Below are 15,702 nucleotides of genomic sequence, written 5' to 3'. Positions count from 1 at the left end.
GAAGTCTTAGGCAGAGCCTTCTCTACCCACTTCTTCACCATAAATTCTCCTGGTTGCTGAGGCAGCTTGGCGACCAGGGACTTTGTTCTGGTCATGAGCTCGGCAAATTTCTCCTTGGGCTGGAACAACAGGTTGGCCAACTCATCTAGAATCTTTTCTTGATAATCCCCTGGTCAGAAAGCTTCATAGAACTGCTGTCTTAACATAGTCCAAGTAGCAAAGTGGTTTTCAGCAAACTGACTGTACCATTTATTTGCAAGACCATCCAAGGTGGACAGAAAGAGCACAAGGTAGGCATCTTCTCTATTGAGGCCACGACCTCTGCAAAGAGAAACAAACCTCCGAGCATGGTCATCAGCATCCTCTGTGGAGAGACCCTTGAAGGTAGGGAACTTGATGTTCACCTTGGTCAGAACACTTGTGAGCTCCTCCATGGCCTCTTGCTCCTGAGCCTGTTGCTCACTAGCTTGCTGTAACAAAATGGGGGAGAGCCTTACCGGAGAAGGTGACCTGGAGGATGTAGAACCGGTTGAAGGAATGGAGGGAGCTGTATGTGTAGGTATGTGTGATGGTGTTAATATACTTCTACTGGGTACCAAAGGTTGGCGTCGTCTGTGGTAGTACTTCTGGGGGCTCAGTAGTGCGCTTTGACGCTCTAATGATCGCCTTGTATGTGTCATGCAGTAACCACCACCCCAACCAAGCTTTGGGCAAGAAGACCTTCACCTGGTTGAACAGTGGACTAGACTCTACTAGACCAGGCGAGTGACTAAACCAACTGGCCTGGACCAGGACGAGAAGGACTAGACCAGGGACGAGGACTAGACCAGGACGAGGACTGGGTGGACCAGGGCTAGAGAGGACTAGACCAGCAAGGTGAGAGACTAGACCAGCTAGATTAAGCTGTCTAGGGTGAAACTGGACCAGACCAGCATAGGCAAGACGAAGAAAAGCCAGCTAGCTGCTTTACTTGTACTCAACAGAGAGTGAGACTTCAGTTGAGATCCCATCGTGGTCGCCAAAATGAGAGCACCTGTAGCGCGGATAACGTGTCGTGCTCTCTACAGTGGGTGGTCCTCAGTGCAATGTGCGTGACAATTCACTCAAACAGACTGAATCTCCCTCAAACAGACCGAACAGAAAGGAAACAATAGACGTCAACAGAGCTCGCAAAGACACAACAGCAGACCCGAACATATGACTCGACTATCTCAAAGACTGATACAGACTCTGGCGTGGCAACACACTCAGCTCCAGCCCAGGACTCACAGGTACAATCGGGGTGTCGAGGCTTAGATGTGCCGGGTGGGTGCAGAGGTGCTCTATGTAAGACTCGCTCCACTAGACTACGACGACTAGACCATATATGGAAGATGATGATAATGACCCCGAACAACTACTCATGTGTACCACCATAAAGAGACACCAACGGCTCATAAATGTCCCGTCAGTTGGTGGTATCCTGGCCACGATGTCCACTAGACCACCGTCCGTATCCATGCCACTTGTCACTGCCCAGCCGAGAGTGTCCGTCCAGTGTGAACCAGACCAGGCCAACTGTCCAACTGTCTATCCAGTGAAAGTGACACTGTAGCCCTGCTACAGTCTATACCTTGCACTTTCCTTTTAAGGGTGAATTTGGGCTTATCATGGATTCATCTAGGTATATCTCGTGTATGGGGTAGTATCATGTTTGAAGTATTGTTCCCGTGTGTCCATTTTTTCAGAGTTTTGGTGAAAGTCCAGGAAACATTAAAGCTGGACCCACAAAGGCCAGAATATCACCGAGCAATAGTCCAATGGGATGAGAGCAGCACACAAAGTTCTCCTTGGTAAATAGTTCTTACCCCTTTTGTTTGGTTCAAATTGATCACAATTGTGTTGACTATTCAATGAAGTTTGTTGCATTTTACAAGTCTTCTTTTGGCATAGCTTTGTTGCAAGAAGCACAGGTAGGCAAATAAGTAGCCGATTGCTGAGCATGAGGTCAGCAAATGCATTGCTCGAGCTTCCACAGGGCGATGGAGCCATTTTTCCAGGGAGTGTTGTTTCTGCAATTCTGATTGCAGACATCCACAATGCACAAATGGATTCATCACTCTGTGCTGAGCCAGGGAAGGGGCCAATGCAGGTTGGCACTGAACAAGTTCATTCTATGGCGGCAGCAAATCGTGAACAGAACACTTCTACATTGGACACAATTGCTATGCAAACAACGGTGGCAATTTTAACAGTGAGTGATACAGTTGCATCTGGGAAAGGAGTTGACCGCAGGTAAATAATTGTCGAAATCATCAGATATCCAATTTTATCTTTAAACAGTCAAAGAGTGCTTAAGGGCGTTCAGAGTTAAAAGTAAAACTTGTTAGACTATATTACCTCTTCTTCTGGTGTGCAGTAGCTGGGAGGTTTTGTTTTTTTTAACCCCGTGTGTGTGTGTGTGTGTGTGTGTGTGTGTGTGTGTGTGTGTGTGTGTGTGTGTGTGTGATGACCTACCTGAGGAGCAGGTAGGTAATGCATCTATTCACTATAGCAGCTACAGGCTATGGGGCAAGAGAAATAACGAATGGCATGAAAGAGAAGTTGTCATGTGCAGCGTGAGGGCTCAAAGGTGCAACAGGGACAACGTGATGGTGATGGCCTTATCAGGCTGGACTTCAAGCTCTCTCTCTCTCTCTCTCTCTCTCTCTCTCTCTCTCTCTCTCAGTGAGCACTCCCCTCCCCCAGTGATTACTTCTCCTGATGTGTGGGGTCAGTATGCAACATCCTTATATACAGTCCCTGGACAGACACCCCTTCCAGATCCTCCCGAGTCATGCCCATCTACGAGTACCTTCTTTACCACTGAAATGGTAAAAATGGCCATATGATCACATGATGGTCCAGTAGCAGATTACTTTATACATGCTAGAGATATGCTGGCAGAGGTTCTTGCAGTTCTCTTCAATCGTGTCATGTATGAGGGTCTACCTGAGACTTGGAGACTGTCTACTATTGTGCCTATCTTGAAGGCAGGGGATCCTACGGAGCCTGGAAACTACCTTACTATCATGATTGGACCCACATTGGCACGGTTGCATCCATCTATCCTTGACCATAAGTTGAGCAGATGGGCAGAGAGTGAGGGCATACGAGCAGCGAGACAAGCCGGTTTTAGGAGAGGCTTCTCCACTCTTGACCATATTCTAACACTCAGAGCCATCATTGAGGAGGGTAGGGCACATGGGAGACGGATATATTGTAGCTTTATGGATTTCCGCAAAGCATTTGACATGGTGCCAAGAGCCAGATTGATGCACAGACTACAAGAGATGGGAGTGCCCATTGAGTTGATTTGGGGGATCATGGCTCTATACAGATTAGTGGTGGGACATGTACGCACTCCAGAGGGGATATCTAATTTAGTTCACTCCTGTATTGGAGTGAAACAAGGCTATCCATTGTCTCCTACTCTATTTGGTATGTATATAGATGTGGTTTCTAATTACATTGACAGAGAGGGTGACAGAGCTGCCCAACTGGCAGAGACATGGATTCCATTGTTGTTATAAGCTGACGGTATTGTGTTGATCTTTGACTCGCCGGAGGGTATGCAGCCACACTAGGATGCATTACATAGCTTTGCGGAGGATAGTGGATTGTGTGTAAACCTTGGTCTTGGTTATGGTGTTTAATACCACACTGCAGTGGATCAAGAGATCAGCACCTACATTCACTTATGGTCAGGAACTGTGGAGTACACAGATGCATGCACTTATTTTGGGGTAGTCTTCAGTGGGCCAAAGTTTTCTTTGAAGAGAGCAGCAGAGACTAGACTAACCAGAGCGTGTGCGGCCTTGGGAGGATTGGAGAGGATGTGTTCGCAGGTTCAGTTCAAGGAACCCCGAACAAAGCTTTGGCTCTTTGATACCTTGGTAGCTTCATCTATGCTCTATGGGGTTCAGGTTTGGGGACCCCCTGTGGGTCAGGATGGGTGGAGAGGTATGGAGAGGCCCTTGGTATGTATGATCTCTTGATTGATTAGAGCCAAGGCCTCCATGCCACACGAGATCATTAGAGCAGAGTCAGCGCCCCCCCTAGGAGATAGAGGCGCTTACCAGACGAGTCTTATTTATGCACAACTTATGGGATACTACCAGAGACAGATATTCTACATTGGCCCTTGAGTCCTCTAGACAATTAGCTTTACAGGGGGACACATCATGCTGGTATGCACAGATGTCATCATGGTTCCAGATACATGGCTTCAACATGGATAGCTTGCCTCCCTTTCAGTACTCCCTTGATGCGCCATCATTGTCTCTTACACGGGTGGAGATTAGTAGCCTCATTCGCCAGGACGTGACCCAATTGGACAATAGGAGGACATGGATAGAGCCGACACAGGAGTTGGGCACCAAGATGGCTTTCTATAGAGAGCATCCTTTCCAACTCACAGGGGATGGGTTTGTGATTCGACCCAGCTATATGGATACACTCATGGGTTACGTTGTGCCATTGGTCAGATATAGACATCGTCACACCAGCTTGAGATTGAGATTGGTAGGATTCAAAGGGATACCAGCAGCTAGCAAGATTAACCGCCTATGCCATACAGAGCCAGAAACGGAGACACATTATATATGTCAGTGCACAGTGTATTACGAAATACGGGGTCGCTTCCACTGTCTATTTAGAGAAGGCTTCGGACCCTTTTCCAAAGTCATGAGGTATCAAGACTCGAGATGTGTTGGCTTGTATCTACTTGAGTTACACAGACTCAGAGATAGATCTAGAGAGAGACAATCCCAGAGACAGATTACTGATTTCTTCACACCAAACACTGGACAGATAGAGGAGCAGTCACCACTGCAAAGCTCAGCTCATACTCACACCGGCGGTACTCTCATTGACCAAGCATTTGAGCTAGGGAGATCGAGACGCCAGCTGGAACTGTGTGGGGTATGTGTGCTCACTGATACGATGGGCGATGAATCCATCCTCATCTGTACTCTAGATGTCGAGATAGTATGGCTCGAATCCTATGTTGTAGTCTCCGTCGATGCTGTGAAGCTCCTCTCCTCAGTCGAGCACTCAGACACGGTACCAAACTCAGACACGGTACCAGATTCATCACCCATTGTATCTCTCTCTTGTATTGGGCACCCATCATATCAGTGATCACACACACCCCACACAGTTCGAGCTAGTAGCACTTATAGATTCATTTTAGTATCTCTTTTTTTTTTTGTACTCTGAAACAGTACCAGATTCACAAGTTTGTAACGTATTGGTTCCCCCCCCCCCCTCACAATGGATGACAGTAGCCTCTGAAAGATAGCTCACTCTGCAATTGCATACCCTGAGCCAAAACTAGCGAAGACCACCAACGGCAATATGTATGTGGAGCAACTACAATAGTAAATCTCAATCTCAGAATGCCTGCCAATTGGTACCATCTTATAGCAAAGGTTAGGGAAAGCAGGTGGGAGAGAGAGCAGTTGATGACGAAGATGATAGATAAGAAACACTTAATATCAGCAAGGAGATCACTAGGGGACAAGCAAAGTGATGCACTTGAGCAAGGCAAGGATTTGTCAGCCAATATAGAGACAGTCTTGTCGATATTCTCGTCTCCACTCGTTGTCATTGACCCGTTGTTCTCTTCCTCCACAGAAACAGACACGGACGGCCGTCCTAGAGGGACTGAGACGAAGCCCCCTCGTCCAACCTTGCAGAGCCCACCATCGGACTTGGTCTATCGTTGACGGAGCAAGCGAGCCTTGCAGCAGAGGTGCAGCGCCTTCGAGCCACCTTTGTCATCTGCAACCTCCTCTGGGCCCGCCTTCTTGCAGAGGTGGGAAAGATCATTGGCATTCAGCTTCTCGAGCGTGGTTACTACCAGATAGAGTTTGAGACTCCTGCGATGGCTTTTAAGGTCATTTCGTAGGCCATCCGAGCAGTCATGGCTCATTTCCGACAATGGTGGTGCCATGGTTTCGCCCCAGCTTTTGATGTTCTTGTTGAGAAAGTAGATCTGCTCATATTGGTTTGCTATCCCGGCTTGAGGAGAAAGTACTTTCCGCTTCTATCCACGACTCGTTTCGAGATTTGGATAGTCTTGGATACTCCGCGCACAACAGCTTCAGTTGTTGCCAAGGGAGCAAGTATACCTACAGTACGCGTTTTGGTTTGGGATTTGGACAGTCTTCGAGACTCCACACACAACAACTTCAGTTGTTGCCAAGGCCGTAGAAGCTAACTCCTTGATCAAAAGAGCAAACTCATTGTCCCTCGGAAATTTTTGAGCTAACTTGAGTTGTTTTGCAGATATGCTGTAATCGCGGACGATTACTCTCTTTCAAGAAGGGGAGATGTAACAAATTGCTGACGTGTCAAAGCCTAAAGAATGGAGCCAACTTTCAGATGTGGCCGAGGGGCCTAAACTGTCACAAAGTGATAACGTGGCTGCCTGAGAGCATAAACCCTAACCCTAATTTTTGCCAGAAACCCTAACTATTGAAACCCTAATTCTAGAAAACCCTAACCCTAAAACCTCCAAACCCTAATTTTGGAAACCCTAACCCTAAAACTTGCAAACCTTAATTCTGTTGCCAAAAACCCTAAAACTGCAAAAACCCTAACCCTAACCCTAAGGGCAGCAAGGAGATTTCTGCATTTTGTGCTGGTTGATGACGTGGTAGGCTGTACAGATTTTCGTGATTTACACTGGCAGCTTTTGGACCAGAAGCTTTTGAGTTTTGAAGGCTTTTCACTGTAATTGCTTTTTAGGCCAAGGGCCTTTATAATTTTAAATATGAGGTTAGGGCTCATTCTCGGGCATGCTTCCTGGAGAAGGTGCAGAGTCTGGAGTACTGGCTTGTACTTTGATGATGCAATATAAAGAAATACCAAAAGGGGCGCCAAGGTTTGGGGCCAATACTCTTTGGGGTGGAATTCCGCCCGCTCCGCGTCTCGTGTCGTCTCTCTCTTTCAGTTCAGTTGTTATTGAAGTGCTAAAAGTCTGTTCAATCTGTTCTTTTCTATTGGCACGTGGTGCCCATCTTGTGACAATATGGACATCTACATACCACACAGCTCACAAGTGGCGATTGGCGAGCTCAGAGTATTGTCACACATGCTAGAGATACAGGTGGGACATGTTCATGACATCCCTAGGGAAGAGAGTCTTTTGAGTATGTGTAGAGGAGGTGGAGAGTGAGGAGCACTTTATTTGCAGATGCAGAGCTTATGATGATATTAGAGGCAGATATGAGTCACTCTTCATAGGACATTCTACCCTCCGCGAGATCATGCACTCACGAGATCATGCGCTCTCGAGATCAGAGACAGTTGGGGCGCTACTTGCTGGAGATACAGAGGCATAGAGATACACTCCTACTGCCACCTACAGAGACAGAGGAGGAGGGGAGACAGTCACAGCTTACAGATTTTTTCCAAAGGACCACACCCCGTCCACTCCCAGATCCACCGAGGGGAGTGACTCTCCAGCAGGCTAAGACGAGTCCGGCTAGACGACGCCCACGTGTTACTAGATGCCTGGCCCCACGACTCCACCCAAGCACGTTGAGCGGTGGAGGAGAGACGAGCCCAGATGATGGCTCACTTAGCTGCGTTCATCCGTGCAGCCCTTGCTCACGATTCTCCTATGCACCAAATTTTACACCCTCCTATTGACAGAGGATGGAGCTAGCTAGCTTGATGCATTTTCATGGTTGTACTACTTGAGCGTATAGACATGCACACACCCCTAGTACTAGAGCTCCATTCCCCCCCCCCTCCCCCCATAGATCCCATCACAAACCAAGGTTTTATCCTTATCCTTATTCTGTACTAGTTTTGTCTTTTCCGATAGATGGAGGACATGCACACATGTGTACTTGATTTGTCTCATAGGCCGACTTCGGCCTCACATAGATGTTAAAAATCTTTCTTTCTTTCTCTCTTCAGTCAGCGACGTCATCACTTTGTGACAATGTGGAGCTTGTGAAGCTGGAAAAGGATAACTAGGAAAGCTGTCAAAAATGAGAAGCATAGATTGTCGAATGTTGAGGGTAAGGAATGATTGATGGTAGAGCAAACTACAATGAAATCGATGCTTGAGGTGTAGAATTCGTATGCATAAGCCCATTTGACTCTAGAACATGTGGTGTATCACCTTGGTTACCCACCATTTGTGTATTGGGCAGGCACAAGTGGTAGCAACTAACAAAGACTTTGTGCTTTGGGGCATAGAAGCACAAGGTGTAGAATTGATAGGGTCATGGGAAGCCTCCGTAGTCATGAGCACCAAAACCACATGCGGAGAGACAGTGGTAAGTGTAACGGGATGGCCCCATGTGCCAATTGAAAAGAACAGACCGAACATACTTTTTGGCACTTCAAAACGAGGCTTTTCAATCAAAGAGCAAAGAAAACCGAGCGAAGCCAATTTTCGAGCAAATATGCACAACACCCTTGACAAATTGATGCGAGTGCAAGGTATATTGAAGAAAATACTCATGTCATTTTAAATTCAACTAGCTTCCAAGAACAGGTCGCCAACGCAACACAACATCTTGACATTGGATGCCACGTCAGGGGCCATGTTGAACCATTGCCTTGCAAGGCCACTACGGGCAATCTGTGGCAGCAGGATGCCAGGTGGCAATTTTGGAGAACGGCCACGTCAGTGAAAGAGCGTCTCGCATCACAAACAAAGCAGTGGATAAAGGAAGCTTCATACTCACGCGGCGACGATGCAGGAGGAGGAGCTGAAGGGGACAATGACAAACTCATAATTTGTGAAATTTGACACATGTCAGCTCTTTGTGAATCGGAGCAAGCATTCATTAGCGCAAATGCTTTCTTCACACTATCATTCTTCCTATAAATATGTCATGCCAATTTTTGAAAGTGGGCTGATTGAGCGAAATCATGCCAGATCCGGCGAGGCCTTGAGGCAAAAAGCGGGGGGTGTGGCACGTGGAGAGAGAGAGAGAGAGAGAGAGAGAGAGAGAGAGAGAGAGAGAGAGAGAGAGAGAGAGAGAGAGAGAGAGAGAGAGAGAGAGAGAGAGAGAGAGAGAGAGAGAGAGAGAGAAATGAAATGAAATGAAATGTTATATTAACGTCTTCAAAAGGCCAAAGTGACCTATGAGACCAGAAAGTTGCAATGCGGTGTAACTGATACAAAGTCAGATTAACAAAATATATTAAACTTGGATAACAAAATATAAATACTACGAGATCCTAAACTAAGCAGTACAATGTGAAGACAATATGGGAGGGGAGTAGAGATTCATCTTCATCTGCACTCTGGACGACGAAAGAGTATGGCTCGAATCCTTTGCTATAGCCTCCTTTGAAACTTTGTAGCTCCTCTTCTCCATCGGGGTCGTCTAGATCTCCCTAGCTCCAATGCTCGGTCTATGAGAATGCTAGTAGTGTGGGTAGACCTCTCCACTGTTGGCTGCTCCTCTGTCTATTCTTTTGGGTGTACAATATCTAGTGAAAGAAATCTGTGATATGTCTCTGGGGTTGTCTCTCTTTAGCTCTCCTCAATAAAGTTTCGCTATGCCTGTGTAACTCAAGTAGATATAGCCCAAGACATCTTTGATCCTCATAACTCATGACCCTAGATAGAGGCCCAAAACCTTCTCTAAATAGACAATGAAAACGGCCTCGTATCTCATAGTACACTGTGCAATGACATATGTAATGTACTTCTGTCTCTAGCTCTAGATGGCATAAGTGGCATATCCTGCTATCTGTTGGTGTCCCTTTGAATCTGCCAGTCTCAATCTCGAGCTGATGTGAGGATGTGTGTATTTGGCCAATGGCACAACGCAAACCATGAGAAAGATGCGTGTCCATATAGCTAGGTCTAATCACAAACCCATCCCCTGTGAGGTGGAGAAGATGCTCTCTATAGAAAGCCATCTTTGTGCCCAACACCTATAACGGCTCTATCCATGTCCTCCTCGTGTCCAGCTGGATCAGATCTTGACAAATAAGTCTATTAATCTCTACCCGTGTTAGAGACCTCAAGGGTGCCTGTAGAGAGTATTGAAAAGGAGGCAACCTGTCCATGGTGAAACCATGTGTCTGAAACCAAGATGCCATCTGTGCATACCAGCATGATGTATCCCCATTAAGAGCTAATTGTCTGGAGGATCTAGAGCCACCCTTGTGTACAAAGGAGACTGATCTGGTAAGCGCCTCAATCTCCATAGGGGGGGCAGCTAATTCCGCTCGAATGATATCATGCGGTACGGAAGCCTTGGCTCTAATCAGCTGAGAGATCATAGATACCAGGGGCTTCTCCATACACCTCCAACCATCCTGGCCTATAGAACGTCCCCAAACCTGCACCCCATATAACATAGTAGAGGCAACCAAAGTATCAAAGAGCCATAACTTTGTCCTAGGTTCCTGGGACTGAACCTGCGAACACATCCTCTCCATTCCTCCCAAAGCCGCACCAGCTCTAGTTAGTCTAGTCTCTGCTGCTCTTCTCAAAGAAAATCTCGGCCCAGTAGAGAGAGAGAGAGAGAGAGAGAGAGAGAGAGAGAGAGAGAGAGAGAGAGAGAGAGAGAGAGAGAGAGAGAGAGAGATTTTACATTGAGTGCACCATTGCGAAGGCGCAAAGAAAGAGAGATAGATCTCTCTCGCGTTGGTTCTGTCCTGCGTGATGAGCGTATCCTCTCTCTCTCTCTCTCTCTCTCTCTCTCTCTCTCTCTCTCTCTCTCTCTCTCTCTCTCTCTCACATGGTGGCCAAGGGACCCGTGGCTGCGCCTCAGCAGCCTGGAGGAGGAGAGTCTCTCTCTCTCTCTGTCTCTCGCTCGCACGCGGCCGCTCTCTGTCTCATGAGTTGGCGTCTGCGGCTACGTTCTTGCCAATATTTGCAGCATGTACATTGTGAAGGCAATGTCACAAACTGGTGACATGGCTGCCCAGTACACACACACACACCCTCTGGCAAGGATAGTGATGAAGTGACTGCCTTGTGGGAACCCCCGGAAATGCAGACTGTTGACGTGGCTGCTGTCTGCTGACCGAATTGCTGACGTGGCACTGCTGTATGGACTTGTCCGGATTTTGCGGCACATTCGGCGGGATGCTGACGTGGCAGTTGCGTATGGAAAATCCCTGCCTTTTATCTACGTAAGGGCTGAAATCCATCTATACTGAGGCTTTTGGGATTTGCTTTATTTTTCCACCAAGCCTTGTGAGAGAAAAGATTGAGCATGTGTCAGAAGACGGGCACCACGTGCCAATAGAAAAGAGCTGACTGAACAAACTTTTAGCACTTCAATAACAACTGAACTGAAAGAGAGAGAGACGACATGCGACACTGAGTGGCGGAATTCCACCCCAGAGACTATTGGCCCCAAACGTTGGCGCCCCTTTCGGTATTTCTTTATATTGCATCATCAAACTACAAGCCGGTACTCCAGACTCTGCACCTTCTCCAGGAAGCATGCCAGAGAATGAGCCCTAGCCTCATATTTAAAGGCCCTTGGCCTGAAAAGCAGTTACAGTAAAAAGCCTTTAAAAGTCAAAAGCTTCTGGTCCAAAAAGCAATGCCAAAAGCTGCCAGCATAATTTACGGAAATCCGTACAGCCTGCCACATCATCAGCCAGCGCAAAACGCGGAAATCTCCCTGCCGCCCTTAGGGTTAGGGTGAGGGTTTTTGCAGTTTTAGGGTTTCTGGCAGCAAAATTAGGGTTTGCAGGTTTTAGGGTTAGGGTTTCCAGAATTAGGGTTTCAGCAGTTAGGGTTTCTGTTGTTGGGCAACCACGTCATCACTTTGTGACACTTCTTCTATTACTTCTTCTTCTTAGGGTTTAGGCCCCTCGGCCGGTAGCTCCGTTCTTTAGTAGGTGGACATGTCAGCAGCTTGTTACAAGATGCTTTATTTTTACAAAGCTTTTGATTTTCAGCTTTTGGGGCCTTGCTTTTGGCATCCCTTGTAAACCTTTAAATAAGTGGGCAAGCCTCCCACTTCTCAGAGCATCTGGACGCAGAGTCTGAGAGTGAGAGCCTCCCACTCGCTTGTACTTTTGCAATAGATTAATACAAAAAGAAATACCGAAAGGGGCGCCAGTCTTTGGGGCCAATATCTCTAGGCACGGAACTCCACCGGGCCAGTGTCGAATCAATTGTGAATTGTGAACTATTTTGAAGTGACGATTTCTCTTCTACCGGGAAATCTGATGCTTTTTACGCGGCACTTATGGCTTCAGACAGAGATCAGTCGACTTCCTCTGCATCCGGAGATGCGGGAAGAGATCACAACGAAGATTCACGCAAGTAGTACGGCCCGCCTCAGCCTACTCCGGCGGAACTTGAAGAGATGGAGCGTCGACGACTGATCGACGACGCAGGAAAGATGATGTTAAATTTTGCGAAGGACCCAAAATTTGCTAAATTTGTGACTCAGACCTCCTTTGACAAGGTGTTTGCACAGTGGCTGCAGACCACCGAACCACCCCCCAAACCAGTACTCAAGAAACCTCCTACCTCAAGGATGTTTATTGAGCAGGAATTAGAAGAGGTGGTTGATGCACGGATTTCTCAGCTTTTTGACACGTAGAACATAGCAGAAAAGCACGACAAAAAGCAGAAGAAAGGAACTGACTTCCCGGGTTATTTGGGTCGTTGGTCTACTTTTGTCTCAGCCAAAAAAGCAGAAGAAGCATGTGCGGTTTGAAGGATTGCCTAGTTCTTCTTCTTCTTAGAGTTCTTCTAGCTCTCTCGTGCAGTTTCGGACAGTTCTACAGAGGACTCGTCTTCAGATAGTGTGGACTCCGACAACCGCAGATTCTATGCAAAGAAGAAGAATTTTTACAAAGCCAACCAGTATGACTTTCTGGAAGATAAAAGCAAGAAAGTCCAAGAGTTCAAAGAAGGTGGACAGTCAGTTAAATTTAACACGTTTTCTTGTTTTCGAGATGCTTGAAGGCTTTGGCCTTCATACAGCAGTTTTACATAGCTTTCTCTGGAGGACATTACTCAGAGCACTCCAAGATTCTGAGGGCTACTTCCTACTTCAGGGGAAATGCTCAAACTTGGTGGTCCAGGCTACTGTTGAACAGGAAAGCGCCAGTTAAATGGCTGAAATTTAAAAGGCTTTTTATTTCTTCTTGGCTGACTCGAGAGTACGAACACGACATACGAACTGCTTGGAACCATCTTCGGATGACCAAGAAGGATACTTTGGATACGTATTGCAAGAGATTCTTGAGCTCTTTTCTACCAACCTCTTCATTTAAGAAGATCTCGTTCAAAGAACAGATTGAGTGGTTTACCTTGGGTCTTCCTACAGAGATCCGAGATCACTGCCTAGAACAAAAGTCAGATTCCATTCAGGAACTGATGAGTCATGCAAAATGGGGTTTTGCCATTCACTCTGGCAGTTTGACCTACCCCACGAATGAAATCATGACACAAAGGAATGAACAGATTTTGAACAATGAAAGTAGAAAGAAGAAGAGTAACCCAGAAAAGAAAGAAAAGGATGCACGACCCAAGCTTACTCTTTCACAAAGAGCCCTTTACATCAAAGAGGGGAATTGTTTCGGATGCGGGGAAACTGGGCATATCTCCGCGAAGTGCCCTAAAAAGGCACCGAAAGAACAGAATGACAAGGATGAAGACAAGCCAAAGAGTACGAAAGCAGCTGAGGAACGTGGACGAAAAGGCAAGATGAAAGCAAGACTGGTTCCAGATTGCATGGGCACTAACCCAAGCACGATTGATGAGAGTACAGAACATTGCCGAGCTTGGGGCAAAGTGAAAGATCAAGAAGCCCTGATTTTCTTTGATGGAGGAGCCAAGGCCAACTTCATTTCACCAGAATTGGCGGCGTGGCTCAAGATCACACCCGATCGTATGGGACCACTAGCAGAGGGAGTTCTAGCGGCACTCGGCAGGGACGTAGCCATTACACCTATCATTGGCAAACTTCGGTTGCATTGTCAGGGGTATTTGGGGCATGAGGACTTCTACATAATGCCTTTGGAAGGTTGTGATGTCCTCTTGGGAATTCCCTGGTACCACAAGAACAATGCCGTGGTTGACTATCGGGCAAGAAACGTGACTTTGGCCATAGAGAAGGGCAGAACCATTGTACTTGATGTGAAACATAAGGGCGAGTCTGTCCCTATTGTATCGACTTCGGCCATTTCAAAATTAATGAAATCTAATCTGTTTGTTTACTCGATCTTCTTGAGAGAGATGAATGATGAGAATAGGACAAATTTGTCTGAACTTGATAAAGAACGCCAAGATTTTCTCCACGCTCATGCCAATTTCTTTTCAGAGGGCCTGTCAAGCGAGTTACCACCCGCTCGTCTTGAGAATCATACCATTGATCTGATACCTGGAAGCACACCACCGAACCGGCCACCTTATCGTGTGAGCCGAGCCCAGAACAAAGGAATTATGAACCAAGTGAAAGACGTCCTGGAAAAGGGTCTTGTCCAGCCTAGTACTTCACCGTACTGCTCTCCAGTGTTGTTGGTTTTGAAGAAAGACAGATCTTGGAGAATGTGCATCAATTATAGAGCTCTCAACAAAATCACCATCAAGAACAGATTTCCGATTCCTACGATCAATGATATGCTTGACCCACTATAGGGATCCTCGTGCTTTAGCAGGATCAATTTGAAGAGCGGATATCATCAGTTCCGAATCATGCCGGGAGACGTCTACAAGACAGCCTTTCGGACGACTTTTGGGTTATTTGACTTTTTGCTGATGCCTCTTGGCTTAACGAATGCTCCTGCGACATTTAACCGGATGATGGACATGATTTTTCGAGAGTACAGACTATTTGTTGGCACTTTCTTTGAGGATATCAGTGTTTTCTCGAAGGGTGAGGCAGAACATAGAGAACATCTGCTTCAAGTCTTTCAGGCATTACGAGATCACAAGTTGGTGATTAATGCGAAGAGAAGTGAATTTTTCCTACCAGAGATACACTTTTTGGGACACATTGTGTTAGCAGCAGAAGGAGTGCAGATGGACCCGGCCAAGATAGAGACTATCCGTTATTGGCCTGATTTGAAGAATGCCATGAAGTTAAAAGCTTCTTGGGCTTGTGTTCGTACTACAGGTGGTTCATTAGAAAGTTAGCAGAGGTTGCTTCCCCTTTGCATATCTTGACACAGAAAGGAGTATCTTTCTCGTGGGGACCCATAGAGGTGACTGTCTTTCAGACATTGAAAGAGAAATTGACTACAGGACCAGTTTTGACTTTGCCGGACTTGCAAAAGTCATTTGAAGTATATTGTGATGCTTGTGGTCGTAGTCTGGGTGCGGTCTTAATGCAAGAAGGCCATGTCATTGCTTATGAGAGTCGATTGTTCTCAAGGCCGGAATTGACAGCACAGATTTCTGAGAAAGAGCTTTTGACAGTTATCCATGCTCTTACTCAGTGGCGGCACTACCTACTCGGAGCGGATTTTACTGTCTTCATAGACCATCAAAGTGTACGCTACTTCTTGTCACAGAAGTAGCTATCAAAAAGTAGATGCGGTGGGCGAACATCTTGTCACAGTTTCACTTCTAGATTGTCCATGTTTAGGACAGAAGAATTTGGTGGCAGATGCTTTGTCTCGGAAGCCGTTGGTTCTGGCTATTTCCGAGGTACACCATAGGAGCTTCGAGGATATGATCGATCAGTATGCCACAAATACAGATTTTGCAGACATTTTCAC

The 15,702-nt window shown here is 46.6% G+C and overlaps 1 protein-coding gene across 1 annotated transcript in view; it reads left to right on the top strand.

The window, feature by feature from the left end:
- The window catches only part of B73 (molybdopterin biosynthesis CNX1 protein / molybdenum cofactor biosynthesis enzyme CNX1 (CNX1)), a 157,207-nt gene that overhangs the window by 129,159 nt on the left and 12,346 nt on the right, over nucleotides 1-15,702 (top strand). Inside the window, exons 8-9 of the mRNA XM_086493915.1 lie at nucleotides 1,728-1,832; nucleotides 1,933-2,274. Of these exons, the coding sequence (XP_086350041.1) occupies nucleotides 1,728-1,832; nucleotides 1,933-2,274 (447 nt within the window). The remainder of the gene's footprint in view (nucleotides 1-1,727; nucleotides 1,833-1,932; nucleotides 2,275-15,702) is intronic.

The sequence above is a fragment of the Adiantum capillus-veneris genome, chromosome 21, assembly GCF_014529385.1.
Source record: "Adiantum capillus-veneris isolate H3 chromosome 21, ASM1452938v2, whole genome shotgun sequence".
Taxonomy (NCBI): Eukaryota; Viridiplantae; Streptophyta; class Polypodiopsida; order Polypodiales; family Pteridaceae; genus Adiantum; species Adiantum capillus-veneris.
The sequence above is the reverse complement of the archived record's forward strand: the minus strand, read 5'-3'. Positions and strand labels throughout refer to the sequence as shown.